Source organism: Rhinolophus sinicus, chromosome 5 (assembly GCF_057876585.1).
Source record: "Rhinolophus sinicus isolate RSI-liver-muscle chromosome 5, RSI-T2T, whole genome shotgun sequence".
In the NCBI taxonomy this organism is placed as follows: Eukaryota; Metazoa; Chordata; class Mammalia; order Chiroptera; family Rhinolophidae; genus Rhinolophus; species Rhinolophus sinicus.
In genome coordinates this window covers 102,231,319-102,246,204 of record NC_142505.1, presented here as the reverse complement: position 1 = coordinate 102,246,204, position 14,886 = coordinate 102,231,319, and the positions used below count along the sequence as shown (strand labels likewise).

General features: G+C 43.7%; 1 protein-coding gene across 10 annotated transcripts in view; it reads right to left on the bottom strand.

Annotated features, from left to right (window-relative positions):
- The window catches only part of TENM2 (teneurin transmembrane protein 2), a 1,142,683-nt gene that overhangs the window by 387,370 nt on the left and 740,427 nt on the right, over positions 1-14,886 (bottom strand). Inside the window, exons 1-2 of one of the 10 annotated variants that reach the window (XM_088798769.1) lie at positions 10,426-10,607; positions 9,805-9,887 (exon numbers count right to left, since the gene is read on the bottom strand). The exons of 8 other annotated variants lie outside the window; for them this stretch is intronic. In XM_088798769.1, the coding sequence (XP_088654895.1) occupies positions 9,805-9,820 (16 nt within the window). In that variant the 5' untranslated portion in view covers positions 9,821-9,887; positions 10,426-10,607. Of the gene's footprint in view, positions 1-9,804; positions 9,888-10,425; positions 10,608-14,886 lie in introns of those variants that run through there. One more of the 10 variants, XM_088798770.1, reaches the window with a different exon arrangement.

Here is a 14,886-nt window from a genome sequence, read left to right as displayed (position 1 = left end):
CTTTACCGACACTTCCAAGGTGTCTGCTCATTCTATATTTCCTACCATGGGATTTACTACAGCATTACATAAGCTGGGGAACACCTACTTTATGCACACATTCTGTCTGCCTTTGTGTGGCTGTGGAATCAGACTGCCTGGATTCTGATCCAGGCTTCAGTACTTTCTGGCAGCTTTAGCGTTTCTGAGCCTCAGTTTCCTCATCTGTAAAATGGAAATGATTCTGATACCTGAGGATTAAGTTAAAATACACACACACACACACACACACACACACACACACTCACACACACAGATGACCCTTGAATAACGTGAGGGTTAGGGGTGCCAACCCCCCCGTGCAGTTGAAAATAGGCGTATAACTTTTGACGTCCCAGACACTTAACTAGTAATAGCCTATTGTTGATCAGAAATCTTACTGATAACATACATATTTTGTATGTTGTATTTATTATATACTGATAACATACGTATTTTGTATGTTGTGTTTATTATATACTGTTAGATTCTTACAATACAATAAGCTAGAGAAAAGAAAATGTTATCAAGAAAATCATAAAGAAAATACGTTTATAGTACTTACTGAAAAAAATCCACATGTAAATGGACCCATGCAGTTCAAACCCATGTTGTTCAAGGGTAAACCACATGTGTACACACTCAGACATATATATATATATATACACACACATATACATATATATAATTAGCCAGGTGTCTAACATATAACAGAAGCTTAACAAATATTAGCGATTACAATTAATATTATTATGGCTAATGTGCTACCAGGGTTTCTTAAACTGGAATCCATGGGCCTCTAGAGATCCATGAAATGGACAAAAGATTGTCCATAAGTTCCCTGAAAGAGTCTCCAAAATGTTCCAGGTTTGCACACATTCCTTTTCTCTTGGCATACAGCCCCAAACTTTAATCAGATTCCCAATGTGGCCCACGGGTCCTAAATCACAGCGTTGGGGATTTGAGCAGCCAGACTGTGTCCCTATGCAGCAAGCCAACCAGGAAAATGAGGCAGTTTCTCTCAGGCTGGTGTCTCCCTCCAGGCCTGATGTGTTCCTCAGGAACCTCTGTTTTTACTTTCACACGATGTGTGTTTGTTTCTGTTTCTTCCACCTCATCACAGGAAATAGCATTTCAAGATGGATGCCACCACGAGGAGAGGCAAGCAGTTCATTTTCACCTGAACACCCCTACGAGTTAAGAAAACAAGAGAGCTTGAATCTACTGCTCCTGGCCTGGAAGCACAACATTCTTAGATCAGCAAAAGTCCCTCTGAAAAAGCTCTTCTGTTCCTGACGGGTTTCTCCTGATGCTATCAGCCTGGGCAACTGTGTGAGCAAGGCAGGTGGGCAGCGACAACAGTGGGCGTCCAGCCGAGAGTACGAAGGTTTGCAATCTAATGCTGTCCTAACCAGCTCTCTATCTTGAGCAAGTGGCTTCTCCTCTCAGGTCCTCTGATTTCTTCCATGTCAAATAGCAGTTTTACCGGCTATGATCCCCAAACATTTTATGTACAAGGACCCAGATTTCATATAGAAATGGTGATGTTAGGCTGTCATTTTTATATCAATTGACTAAGAAATTATTTACTCACAAAAAGAAAGTTACCGTCTCTTCATAAAAATTTGAGAAAAGATATAGTTTACACACACATTTTTTTCCCATCTATGTGACAATTGATCTGAATATACAGATAGATGAAAAATATTTTATTCTTGCTACAGGCAGCAAATGGTGAACATATGAGTGCAAGGATCCATTAAACAAATATTTATTCAGTATTTATTAAATGTCAGTTACTTTAATAGGGCTGGGGAGACAGCATCGAATAAAAACAGTTGCTGCCTTCACAGACATAATGGTGCCAGAAAAGGGAGATGACAACTAAAAATACACATACATGTGATCGTTTTAAATTGTGCTAGTGCACTTTGCAAGGGAGAAGCTGGATCTCGAAAGAGATAAATGGTGGTGTCAAGGGGGGGGGACTTTAGATACAGGTGGCAGGGACCACATCTGAAATGAGGTCTGAGGTATCGTAGTAGCTGACCCTACAAAGAAGCCTCAGAACTTTGGTGAACAGACGACCTCAAGTCACCAGGACCTAGGCAAGGTACTTAACTTCTCTCTGACTCACTTCCCTGTCTGTAAAATGGGGATAATAATGGGACCTAGGATTAAGTTAGCTAATAATTAAAATTTTTAGGGCAAAGCCAGGCAATGTACGAATGGATTATTGCAAAATAAATGTTATACAGAGGTAACAGCATGTGCGAAGGCCCTGAGGTTGGAAGAGCTGGGTATGTTTGAGAGACTGGAAGGTGGGGGTGGCTCTTGGGTGGAGCATGAGTAGGAAGGTAGTGAAAGCTGAAGCTGAATAGTGGGTATAGTGGGGGAAGTTGAATCCCATGCTAAGCTCAATGAGAAGAGAGTGGAGACTTTTACAATGTCCTCAGGGTCCCCTGAAGTTCATTACCCAGAGGTTAGAGAAGTATTGTCCCTGATTTACTTTTTACATGGGTCTCTCATTCAATGAGTCTGTGAAACAACTCCTCATTTCTTCAGGTAAGAAGTTTTAAATAAAGAACCCTTGTTTCATTCATGCTCATTAAACTGTTTTTCCCCTCACCTAGATCTCTACAATAATAAATATAATTATATCCATCTTTAATGACTTTGGTTCCTTGAGCTGCAGGTGCTGGAATACTGTATTTATTAACATATTTTAAGCCCTTAAAAAGACTGCATTAATTCCAATGATAATTTAGTACCCATAATACATTCTCTGTTCTGAATAGATGTTAATCACCACAGAATGACTGATTTGCTCGTTATGAGCTAAGCCATGCTCTAACTAGTAGCTAGTAACTTTCTAATTCAATATTGTTACTGAAACTCTTGATTAAGATTTAGTCGTAATAATTGTTCCTTGCCCCCCACCAGCCCCGCCTTTGGAGGACTGAAACCAAGAGCAAACAATTGAATTCTCTGCTACTAAAGACGGATGAGATAATCATGACTGTTTGTGTTTTCAGTAACATTCTGCTTGGAAAGAGTTGTGCTAACACCAGGTATTCTGAACTGCTCTGCGTTGTCAGCTGTCTGGTTCAAACAGCAGTAGGGAAGAAGGTCGCTGAAGAGAAATATACCCACTAACCCAAAGCCTGCTTGGAGGAAAGCAACAGGACTACCCCCTTTTGTTTTAAAGATGGAGGAGGGTGAGTAACTCTGCCAATTTCCACATAGTGGTGGTATGAGGTGTGACCTGGTCTGGGCCAGAATCCCAGCAGCCTGCCCACTTGAACTGAAATTCTTTTGGAAATAGAAGGAAAAATGTCATGAAATTTGAATAAAAATGAAATGAGGAAATTGAGTATAGACAAAGGAAATGATTACGTGAGCCAGGTTCTGAGACAAGCACCTTCACATGCATTCTCTCAACTATGTAACAAGCCTACCAGGGATAGCATGGCTCTCCCTCCTTTACCTGGAGCTTAGAGAACTTAAGCGCAGTAAAGTCCCCCCTTATCTGCAGTTTCACTTTCCTCAGTTTCAGTTACCCAACTGCAGTCCAAAATGTTAAGTGGAAAATTCTAAAAGTGGACAATTTGTAAGTTTTAAATTTTGTGCTGTTCTGAGCAGTGTGATGAAATCTTTCACCGTCCTGTCCGGGAGGTGAAGCATCCCTTCGTCCAGCGCGTCCACGCTGTATAAGCTCCCTGTCTCTTACTCACTTAGTAGCCTTCTCCGTTATCAGATCCACTGTCCCCGTATAGCAGTGCTTGTGCCAAGTCACCCTTATAGGAGCCTAACGCTCCGTCACAATGCCTACGTCATTCACCTCACCCCATCGCATCACGTAGGCGCTGTATCATCTCACATCCTAAGATGAAGAAGGTGAGTACAGTACATTAAGATATTTTGAGAGAGAGACAGAGACCACATTCACGTAACTTTTATTACAGTGTATTTTTATAATTGTTCAATTTTATTATTAACTTCTTACTCTGCCTAATTTATAAATTAAACTTTCTTATAGGTATGCATGTATAGGAAAAAACACAGCATACATAGAGTCTGGTACTAAGCATGGTTTCAGACATCCATCTTGGAAAATGTCCCCTGCTGATGAGGGGGGCTAGTGTAACTTACTCAGAGCCACATAGCTAGTAAGAGGCAAAGCACCAGCATCTGCGCTCTTACCAATGGACACGTTGCCTCTATCAGTCAGTCAGTCAGTCAGTCCATCGGTGGGAAGGACATTGAAATGCATAATGAAATACATAAAACAATATTTAAAAGAAAAACATAACAACTTTTCCCTTCTTGGTGGCTTGGAGTTTGGTGATGGGGAATGGTATTATTCATGTCTGTGGGCGAAATAAATCTCTCTACCATTATCTTCTTGACAGAATCTGTTGGGAACGAGGGAAAGGCTAAGCCCTGAATAGTTCGGCTCCCATCCACCAGTGTACTGACAGGGCTCTGGCTTTGGGTGGAAGTGGAGAGAACTGAGCTGCTCTGTGTCAATACACTGGGAGAAACTTGGACTTCTGGCCTGTCAGGGGAGGGGATGGAGAGGAGAAAGGGTAGGGAGACAGAGAGGCAGAGAGGGAGTAAAAAGACAGACGGACAGAGGGAGAAAGAGAGAGAAACAGACCCGCAGCAGGGAAGTGTCTGCCAGGGAGCGGGAGCCCCACGTGGATGGATCTTTAATGACTTTGCTTCCTTGAGTTCCTTGAGTTGCAGGAACTATTTAAGACGATGGGTGTCAAATTTATTCCATCTAAAATGCTTTTTATTGCTGGCATATAAAACTCTTCCTTTCCCCGCACTTTCAGTAAAGTCTGCTCCTCCCAGAGGTCTGGGGTGCAGGATTTTGTTTGTTTGCCAATTTGTGATTTGTTTTTTGCATAGACCGAGGGAAAGGGCTGAGTTCCACAAGTGGATCAGCATGGAGAGAAAGGAACATGCATGGGGCACAACAGGCCCTCAGAGCATCAGCCCTCAGAGGCGCAGGCCTTGGGAAGTAAGCAAGCATGAACCAGGAGGCCCGGAATGCACCGACGTCATGCCTGGTTTGTGGAACCGGGTCTGAGCTCATATCTTGGCCACTGTATATATATTTGTATATCGTTGTTTACATTATTCCCACAGAGTTGATAAGTATTACCATCTACTATTCAGACAGATAAATTAGGGCACAGATTGCTCAGTCACTTCAACAAATGTGAAACGCCCAGCGCTCTTACTCAATAGCAGCAAGACAGCCAGGGCCCAACCCCAGGTTTCTCGTTGCCAGCCTGGCACTTCACTGCTAAGAGAGCCCTGACAATTCAGGAGGGCAGAGACCATAGGGAGCCTCTGCCCACAGCCTGCCCTGTAGCAGCAGCAGCAGCCCTTCCGGGCCTGGGGCCAGGTGAGGGTCAAAAGGCAGCAGAGGAGCCAAAGGCTAGAGGCTCTGCAGCCGCCCTTCCACCATCCCACAGAGACGCTAAGCTGACACCACATTCCTAAAAGACACGCCCGGGGAACTTGTCAGGGCTTTCTGGCGGAAGTGGGGGCATCTCTGCCATTACCATAGGGTAAAAAAGTTAAATTGCTAGTGAGAAAATTAAAAACAAACAAACAAAAAACTGCAACCCATGGACTAAGCAGAAAGGCACTCATTAGTTGTGATAGGCTAGTTGTGTGTGTCTTTATCTACAGAGCTGGCATTTGAACGTGCATTTCTGATTCCACCTCCAGACGCTCTGAACATGTGAAGGAATTCCAACACACCCACTATTACATTTTACACACACACACACACACACACACACACGTGTACACATATAAACATAAGTCCAAGATGCAAACATAAACATATGTATCCCCCATCCCCACCCCCACAATAAGATTTTCAAGTAGGAGCACTTGAAAATTACAGAATTTTGGAGAAAATTTGTCTCCAAATACACTGTTTTTGTATATGTAAAAGCTCCTCTCTCAAATCTTTTCAGATTTAAAGCAAGTTAGCCAGCAGATGAAATAACTTTACACATACCCTGTTGTCCATTTGCAGAGGCTGAGAGCTCGCAGCCCCAGGTTCCATCTGGGACCTTCACCTTCGTTTGGCCCACACAGGGGCAGCCAGAATTTTTTTTTTTTTAAAAAGTTGAATTAGACGTGGACTTTGTAGAACCCCAGCGCTCTCCCAGAACCCCCTGCGTTGTGGTTTTGATATGCCCACCCTGGCCGTAGGTTTAGAGCTGCCTGGCTGCTTTAGCCTGCTGAAATGGTGGTGCGGACTGGGCAGTATGCAAAGGCATTCCCTGGGGGGCTCCACTCATTTTTCTAGTACAGTCCTTGCCTTCCTCCTGCCCTTGTCCCTGCCTTATTAGACTCAGCACCTGACATCCCCTCGCTTGCCAGGTGCTTGCCGTTTTCGGGAAGGCCCTGCCCCAAGTCTTCCAGGGGAAACTTTCAGCCTACTTCTCTTTACCAGTGGTGTCCATGAAGGTTTTCCAGATGTTTTCTCTAAGGCTGTCCTCTCCTCTGCCTCCACCTGGTACCTGCAGCCACGTACGGCTTTCCTTCCTCAGCCCCCAGCATCACCAGCACCAAAGACCATGCTTTACGCATTTCTGTTACAGTGTTTCCCCAAAAATAAGACCTAACCAGAAAATAAGCCCTAGCATGAATTTTCAGGGTGACATCCCCTGAACATAAGCCCTAATGTGTCTTTTGGAGCAAACATTAATATAAGACTGGTCTTATTTTTGGGGAAACACGGTAACAGGTCTTTCCCATGAGATAGGAGCTCCTTCAAGGTGGGGGCCATGTCTCATTTGCCTTCCCTTCCAGTGCCTCTCAGAAAGCCCGGCACACAGATGGGGATCAAAAGTGGTCTTTTGAAATGAAGAGAGCTGGTCATCAACCTCTGTCAGCTCTGAGCCAGCCCTGGGTCAGGACAGTGGTCACAGAGAGGTCACCGAGGCAGCAGGCCACGTGGCAGGGCAGCTGGGGGCACCTCTGAATTCAGGGACCACACACTGGGGTGAGCTTTGCTGGGACCTCCTTGCTGAGAGGGAGAAGCCATCCCAAGCCTATTCAAGGTAAGCCAGATCCCACCCTACTCGATCTGATCTCAGCACTCAGACCCAGAAGCCAAAAGAACAGGTGTGGAGGAGGGAGCAGGAGACCATCTGAGCATCCACGCTGCCACGGGCAAGGGAAGGGGCTCCCCACCCCTTCTCCCCCATCAAAGGAAATAGGGTTACCTAGTGGTCTAGGCCTCTCTCCTGCACCCCCATTCCAGAATGCAACCTATAAGAGAGTTAAAAAATTATTCAAGTAAATGAAGTTTTGGTTGCTACTTAGGATGGGGTTAAACCAATTTTTTTTTTTTTTTTTTTTTTTAAAGGTTAAAAAAGCTACTTGCTCTTCAGGTCAGTAACTGTCATAATGATTTTCTCTTGCCATATGCTCCTCCGACTTGCATTAATCTGACATCTTTCTCTGAAGCATCTGGTCTCAGCCATTTCCAGGCACATGAGGAAGCCGTACATTCAGGCTGAGTATATAATAACACGGAGAGGTATCTGCACTCTTGTCACAAAACACCGCACTTGCCTAATTCTACGCTGTGTTTTATACAGCAATCCGGAAATAGTGCAGGAGCTCATTCAAATGAAAGGATGAAGGAGGCAGAATTGAGGGGCGGGGCGGGGGTTCCCTGTATGTCGTGTGTGTATGTGTACAGATGTGAACACATGTACACACATGTTTTGTGCATTAGCAATCACCTTCGTTGCTTCATTGCTCAAACATAAATTGTTTTCCCTTGAAAGAAGCAAAACATTTTAAGCATCAGATGAATATAGACCTCAACCAATCTGCAATACGGACAGAGAAATAGGGCACCTCTATAGCTTAGCACTTTGAAATACAAAAAAGGGGAATTTTCCATCACAAGCCACTATCAACCTTCAACCACATTTTCCAGACTAAGAAAAAAGCTGGCAAGTGATGCAGGACAAAGGTTTTCCTCTCTCTTACTGGGAATAATCTTTAGCAAACCGATGCATTTACTTGATTTTTTTCTGAATATCTCACCCCACTTTCATACATAGGTCATTAAAAAACCCAATGGGTTTAAAAGTTTACCACCTAACAAATGGTTTCAACCTTCTCTCTTTTCTTGTCCTGGAGATCCTGGTGCTTATGTTCTCAGAAGCACAAAAAGCAGAAATGCAATTGCAATTGTGCTGATGCTAAATGTTAATAGATTTGCCTAAATGCCTGCTAATAGCCCCCCTAAAATTAGCTAGACTAGTAGTGCATGCCTAATGTGTTGTTGTTTTACTTGCTTTTTGTTGCTGCTGCTTTTATCAGAGGGAAAAAAGACCCCTAGAAAACAGTACAGGTCTTTGAATGTGAACCATTTCCAGTGTCATACATGAATTCTGCAGAAAGAACATATATTCTGAGACTACCCCATAGTTCTGACATTCTGTCATGAAGGTGACGGATGCTAGTGCTCTAATGTTTCATTAAATTAAACATGAAATGTTTAATGTTTTGTTAAATTAAACATGAAGCGGTGACTTTGCACCCGAGAACCAAAGCCTTCTATCAATTCCTCGTGTTCCTTCAGGTCACTTCTTAGGTTATAAAAACTGAGTTTTGTTTATTAGAAGTATTGTATTTCTCTCTGCAGTTAAAATGCACTTTCTTGTAATGCCCTTATAAATAAACACCAACGAGCAACACAGTTTTGGGGCACTTAAAACATTGCTAAACTCAGGCCTACAGAGAACGGCTTGCAGACAAGTCATTAGCTAATTCTCTATTACAATTTTTTCTTTCAAACATTCACAGCCATGACCGAAAGGCTTCCAAAGGGTGGAGGTATTACATTTTTTGTCAGATCCCAAGCCCGTTTCACAGATGGGCATGCTATTGCCCAAAGAATGGAAGTCTTGTGAGAAAACTGTTGAAACAGATCCTACAGACTAAAGCAATCTCAATACCAACCGTCCCCTCCACCCCCACCCCATGTCCTTATTCATGATGACAGAAATTGACAGGGAAGACAAAACAACAATTCTGAGCCGGGAAAGCATTTGTATAAGCAGAGAGGAGTTTGAAGGCACTTATGACTATTGCATAAAAATTTTGATGGAATCATTTAAAGGAGCAGGTAAACAAAGCATGGATACTATTGGGAGAGGATAAATGAGGCCCCTACAAAAAATGACACCCCACAAAAAACGTGCCTCCTTTCCACCAATTCAATCAGATGATTAAAACAATTTCTCGAGTTCATAGTGATACATCATAGGCTCTATCAGAAACGAAATTTCCAAACATTATTTCATAAAATATATTTGAATGATACTTTTAAATGGAGAAATACACCAAAACAACTACGTAGCAATTTAAAAGAGAAAAAAACACACCTGTTCCATGATGAAAGTAAAAAATAAAGTATCTTTCCCCCTTTTTTTGTGTGTGAATTTAAGTGGACTCTAGCGAGTTTCCATATGAGATTCCCAAATTAACTGTCAAACCAGCCAACAGCAGAAAAACCCTCCCGTAATGGGTAAGTCACACAGACCCTTCCTTCCAGTCCAACCAAAGTTGTCAACTATGCTTTTTCTGTGTTGACGCACCAGCTCCTATCACTGGCCAAAAACTGTAAAACAGCCCCGATTTGGTAACAGATCCTTGCTCAGAACTCCCACTCTAGAACCCTTTCCCCAGCGGGTTACCCCAAACAGTAGGAATATAATTGAGACTTACCATGCTGGAGCTTCATGTCTGTGAGGCAAACTAAATAAATTAAATGGATCCTGCTTTAATCTTCTTTTCTAGACCCCAAATGCCTTAATCAAAAGGAAAAACAAAACAAAACAAAAACAAATGTTCCCTGAGGTCCTTCTCTAAACCACCAGAGTAGAAGCAAGCGATAGTTGTCTGTTCAACTGAATGCCCAGAACGTGTCTCTTAACAAGAACAACGACAATTACTTCTGACATCCCTCTATTCTATCCCCCTCATGCCCCATCTTTTCCTTGACTTCTATGGTGTGTAGCCAAGACAAGGCTTAAGTTACACTTTAAATCAAAATCTGGAAGATGCTTCAATTGGATATTTGGTTTGGCAGACCTCCTGTAAAAATCCCACGTAAAGACACATTTGTTTCCTTCCTGCAAATGAACTGTGGCATCTGTGGTCGGTCCCTCTTGCTCTCCCCAGTGCACACTCTGCCCTGCAACGAGCTTAAGCTGCAGGACTTCATTTGGGGTTAGCTCTCCCGCAAAGCTCATTTGGCTCTTCAAGAGGCTCTAAAAGGCTAGCAAGATGCTTTTAACTATGTTTGAGGGGCCAGTCATATCTTGTTAGCAACAGCTGCACACTTACCAGGGCTTTCAGGGCCTTGACAGAACTGTCCTATTCCTTCTGGGGTTAGGAACGCAAAATGAAATTAACCAGTCGTTGGCTGGAGCCATCCAGGCTGCACCAGATTCTTACTCTCCAGAAACCCAGTGAGGCAGCCTCCCCCGAAGTGACTCCCATCGGCTTCTCCTGGCACTCACAGCCTGCCAAGGCCCTCCTGCAGGATCAACACCACCACTCAATAAAAGGATTTTAAAGGCTGCGCCCGGAGCCGGGAGCCTCAGATCCCAGTTTGGCCCTCTCTGCATCAGCATTCCTCAGCAAGCCTGCACAAAGCCAGCCGGGCTACATTATTTATGTCAGCTCTAGGCTCTGGAAAACACACTGGCATCCTGATGACTGAGAATCCTCGTGGATACAATTCAACAGTTCCCACATATATTTCCCCCCTTCTCTTCCCAGATTCAACCAAGGAAACAAAAGCACTTTGAGGCGTGTCCCAACTCATCTGCTAGGAGCCAGGAGAGCGCTGAAGCACGGCCATCATGGCAAATGAGCTGAGGGGACAGGCCCCTCGCCCTGGAGTGGGCAGTAGACACTCCAGGGAGGAAAGTTCAGATCACAGTTTGGAAGCCGCACTGCAAGTGGCCTCCCTGGGTTGGGGGCATTGATATGGAAGCAGCAAAGTTGAGGTGCTACAGACAATATTTTGATGAGTTCATGGAAGACTGACTTAGAATGGGCTGTTAAGGGAAGAAGGAGCATTTTGGCAACACGACTAACATCCCGAGCTGGACGAAGCGCAATCATGCTCACTGAACAAATGCTCCTCGGTGCCTCATCCGAGCCACAGCCCTGGATGGGCAGACCACTGATTTAGCCAAGTCGAGTGATGCTTCTGTCCCCAAGCCCCCTCTTCAGTGAAACGAACAATTCTCCAAGTTGCAGTCCACTATTTCCCTTCCTGTCGAGAGCTCGACAAACGTGCTATGAGCTGGGCATATGAGCCACAGGCAAAATGAACTCTACGCTGGGACAGAGAAGGGAGGATGATGACAGAAACTTCCTCCTCTGTAGGAGTAGTGAGAGGGCCCTGAGCTTCTCCAGTGTCTAGCGAGAAAATCTCTGCTTGGCAGGCCGAGGTGACCTCACTTTATGAAAGCCCCAGGCACCGCTTAGTGAGACAACCTTTGGCATGGACCTCACAGTTCAGTCAGTTTATCTAGGCACAAAGTCGGCTTGGGGAAAGTCCATTTTCTCATCCAGCAACACGAGGAGAAGCTCTTTTAGTGACCTGCTTCTCTCTAAAGGCTTCCTTTGAATGGGCCTTCCTGTGTTTTGCCAGTTGTTTCTTCTTTTCAAGTGACTGTCATTTCTAATGACTTAGTCCATCCCAACTCAGATACCTTGGGTAGAAAACTGGTGTCTGACATGGAAACAATGGGAGAGAACAGTGTAGGTCAGTGGAGCGGGGCCGGAGGGGCAAATCCACTCCATGAGACAAACAATAGGCAAGCGGTGGGGGATTTACTCCAGCGCAAGAAGCCACAGAGGTTTTCTCAACAACACACAGATGAAAGGTAGCATGACAGCGCGTGTGCACACACACGCGTACACACATGCACACACACACACACACACACACACACACCACCACCACCACCACCATCACAGTGATACAACAACCTAGGCACCCAAGATCTGATGAATGAAAAAGTAGATACAAGTTACCCTGTGGGATGGTTTTGAGTTTGCATACTGGCTCCCTAAACCCAGAACGCTGGGTCATCCAGTCCACTGACCCTGGAGGGGGCCTTGACCGCCCTTGGGCCCCATTGTGCTCTGGGCTACAAGCAGTTCATTTCATTCTCTGCACTGAACATTCTAACCCACATCACAATTTTTCTTGGAAAGAACCTCTAAGCAACTAAGTCGAGTGTTGAGCACAGAGGACGTTTTGGGAGGAAGCTTATTCGAGAAAATAATTTCTTCCTCAAATAAATAAGCAATAATCAACTTAGAGGCTGACCTCAGGCTGAAAGTCTTGGCAAGGATCCCTGGGGAACCTCCTGCTGCTCTACAGGGTGGGAGAGGCCTAAGGGATTGCCTGTTATTTGCTACTCTGTGGCCTCGGGCATGTTGTTCAACCTCCCTGAGCCTCAGTTTTCTCACCCACAGACCTGTCAACTACGGATGCTGAGACCCACTTCAAGAATTTGGAGAATTCAGTGAGAAATCTGAAGTATTTAACTCAGTGCCTAGTACCTTGTGATCTCATCATAAACCTCGGCGATTGTGAATTTTCAAAAGGTTATTAGGTAAATGGCACAAAACTTACACTGCCTGGTTTACAGATGCCTGAGCCCCCACGATGCTCCCCGAACAATCCGATTGTTATTGACAACCTGTGTGCAAAGCACTGTACTCATTGCTATCATTTGCCTTCAATAAACTTGTTCAGATGACAGGGGCAGATAAACTTGGCCCTGACAGAGATGTCAATAAAAATTAAAGAGCATAAACATTGATAGTATCAAAGGGAGGATCGTGAAACATTCTTTTTGTTTGTTTAAAAAGGGGATTCTAACAATTTGCAAATCAACTGACTACCTTTCTGGTGATTAAACTATAAACTAAAACTATTTCAGAATTCCGATACCCAAAATAGGGCTGTTGTACTTGACAGGGGAGAAAAAACTGGTCTGAAGTCCCATTCTCTAGAACCCTCCATCCTTTTATGTATACCCCACCCCGTCCTGTTTGCTCAACTACGAGGGACAGAGACTGAGAACCTTGACTCTAACACAAAACTAGCATTTAATAAAAAAGGACAGGGAGGGTTGGAGATATTAAGGAACTCACTCAATTTCATTTCACCCAGAAGAGATGGACTAGAATCCTGTTCTGACTTCTTTTCCCATGCTCCTTCCATCCCCGCCACAAGGCCAAAGGTACAACAAGGGGAACTCACGGCCAGATTTTATTTCACTGTCCAGTAAGTTGTGTTGACTCAATCTAATACCTTGGCTTTAATAACTGAGCACAAGACTAGTGCTTCACGAAGAACTGAATTGTTTTTTTTTTTTTCCAGAAAGTGACTGATTGCTTTACATTTTGATTTTAATATTCTCTATAACTGAGGTTCCAAAGGTTTTGTTAAGCCCTGCGGTGATCACGGAAGTTCTAAATCTTCTGAATGAGAAAAGCAACACTTCAAACTCTTTGTATTTTGTAAAGGCTGCGTTTTCATTGGATGGTAACACACATTTGTGATTATTAACATCTTTGAAAATACGCAAGTTTGTCCATATATCGCTTCTAAAAGTGATAATGGTTAACAAATAATGACAACCTCTTCTGTATAAACACAAGAGTCCTTGAACATGAATTTCTGACGTACTAACCACACTTCTTGCTTACACAAACAAGGAGCATCAAAATTATAAATCTTTAAGAGAAGTAGGTTCGACCACATGCACTGCTAAGAAATGCCCCCACACATTGTGACTACATCGCTGGGAACACCCGCACTCACTCCCTGGACATCAGTGGGATCGTTTTCTCAATTAGAGTTTTAAACAACTCCGGTTTTTTTGCTTCTTGTCAAACCACCTGAACAAAAATGCAGAATGTTGCATCATTTGCTGAAGCTCTTTGTCCAGTTGAAACATGAATTATGAGCTCTTCTGCAACACCTCAGCCTAATCAAGTTGTAACATGGCCCTGCTTTATTCACGGCACCCATCACGGCTAATCGCTTTCTAATGCAAGTCATGATTTTGCCTCATTAAGTTAACATTTCCCTTATTTTCCCCCCTCCATGATACATACTAAATTAACCAGCGTTAAGTTGAACATTTCTTCTCTTACCTGCTATTTACTTCATCTGAGGGTAAGGCTGACTTTGTCTGGGCCATTTGTACTTTTACGCTGTGTGGGGTTCAAACGTTAGTCTTACGACACAGACCTTTCTTTGTGTCTGTAAATATGGAAACACTTTTCCATGTGGACGCTCAGGCTCAATTCCTAATGATGAATATCCTTAAATAGATACTTCTGAGACTAGCCAGAGGCAACGGTGTGTCTTATGGGCAGGAGAATAGGGAAAATATCATTGCTTGCAAAACAACACAAGTAACCACCTGAGGCACCTACTTCCTGTTTCCATTCAGGTGAACAATTGTTTACTATGATCTTTAAACTGGTGTCTTAAGATGTGCAAATGGCAAAGAAGATGCAGGTATGTCTACACCAGTCCAAAACTCCCAGTGGATGCTTAGACATGTGCATAATACTGACCCCTATACATACTATGTTTTTTCCTGGACGGACATACCTATACACACAGACATACTTAATGCACCGTGCCTGGCACGTACTAAAGCCTCAGTAGCTAAGCTCTGCTATCACCATCTGCTCATCTTAGATCAGATAAACCCTAGGGAGTTACAAATTTTCCCTTGCACTTGAGAATCCAGTGTGGAG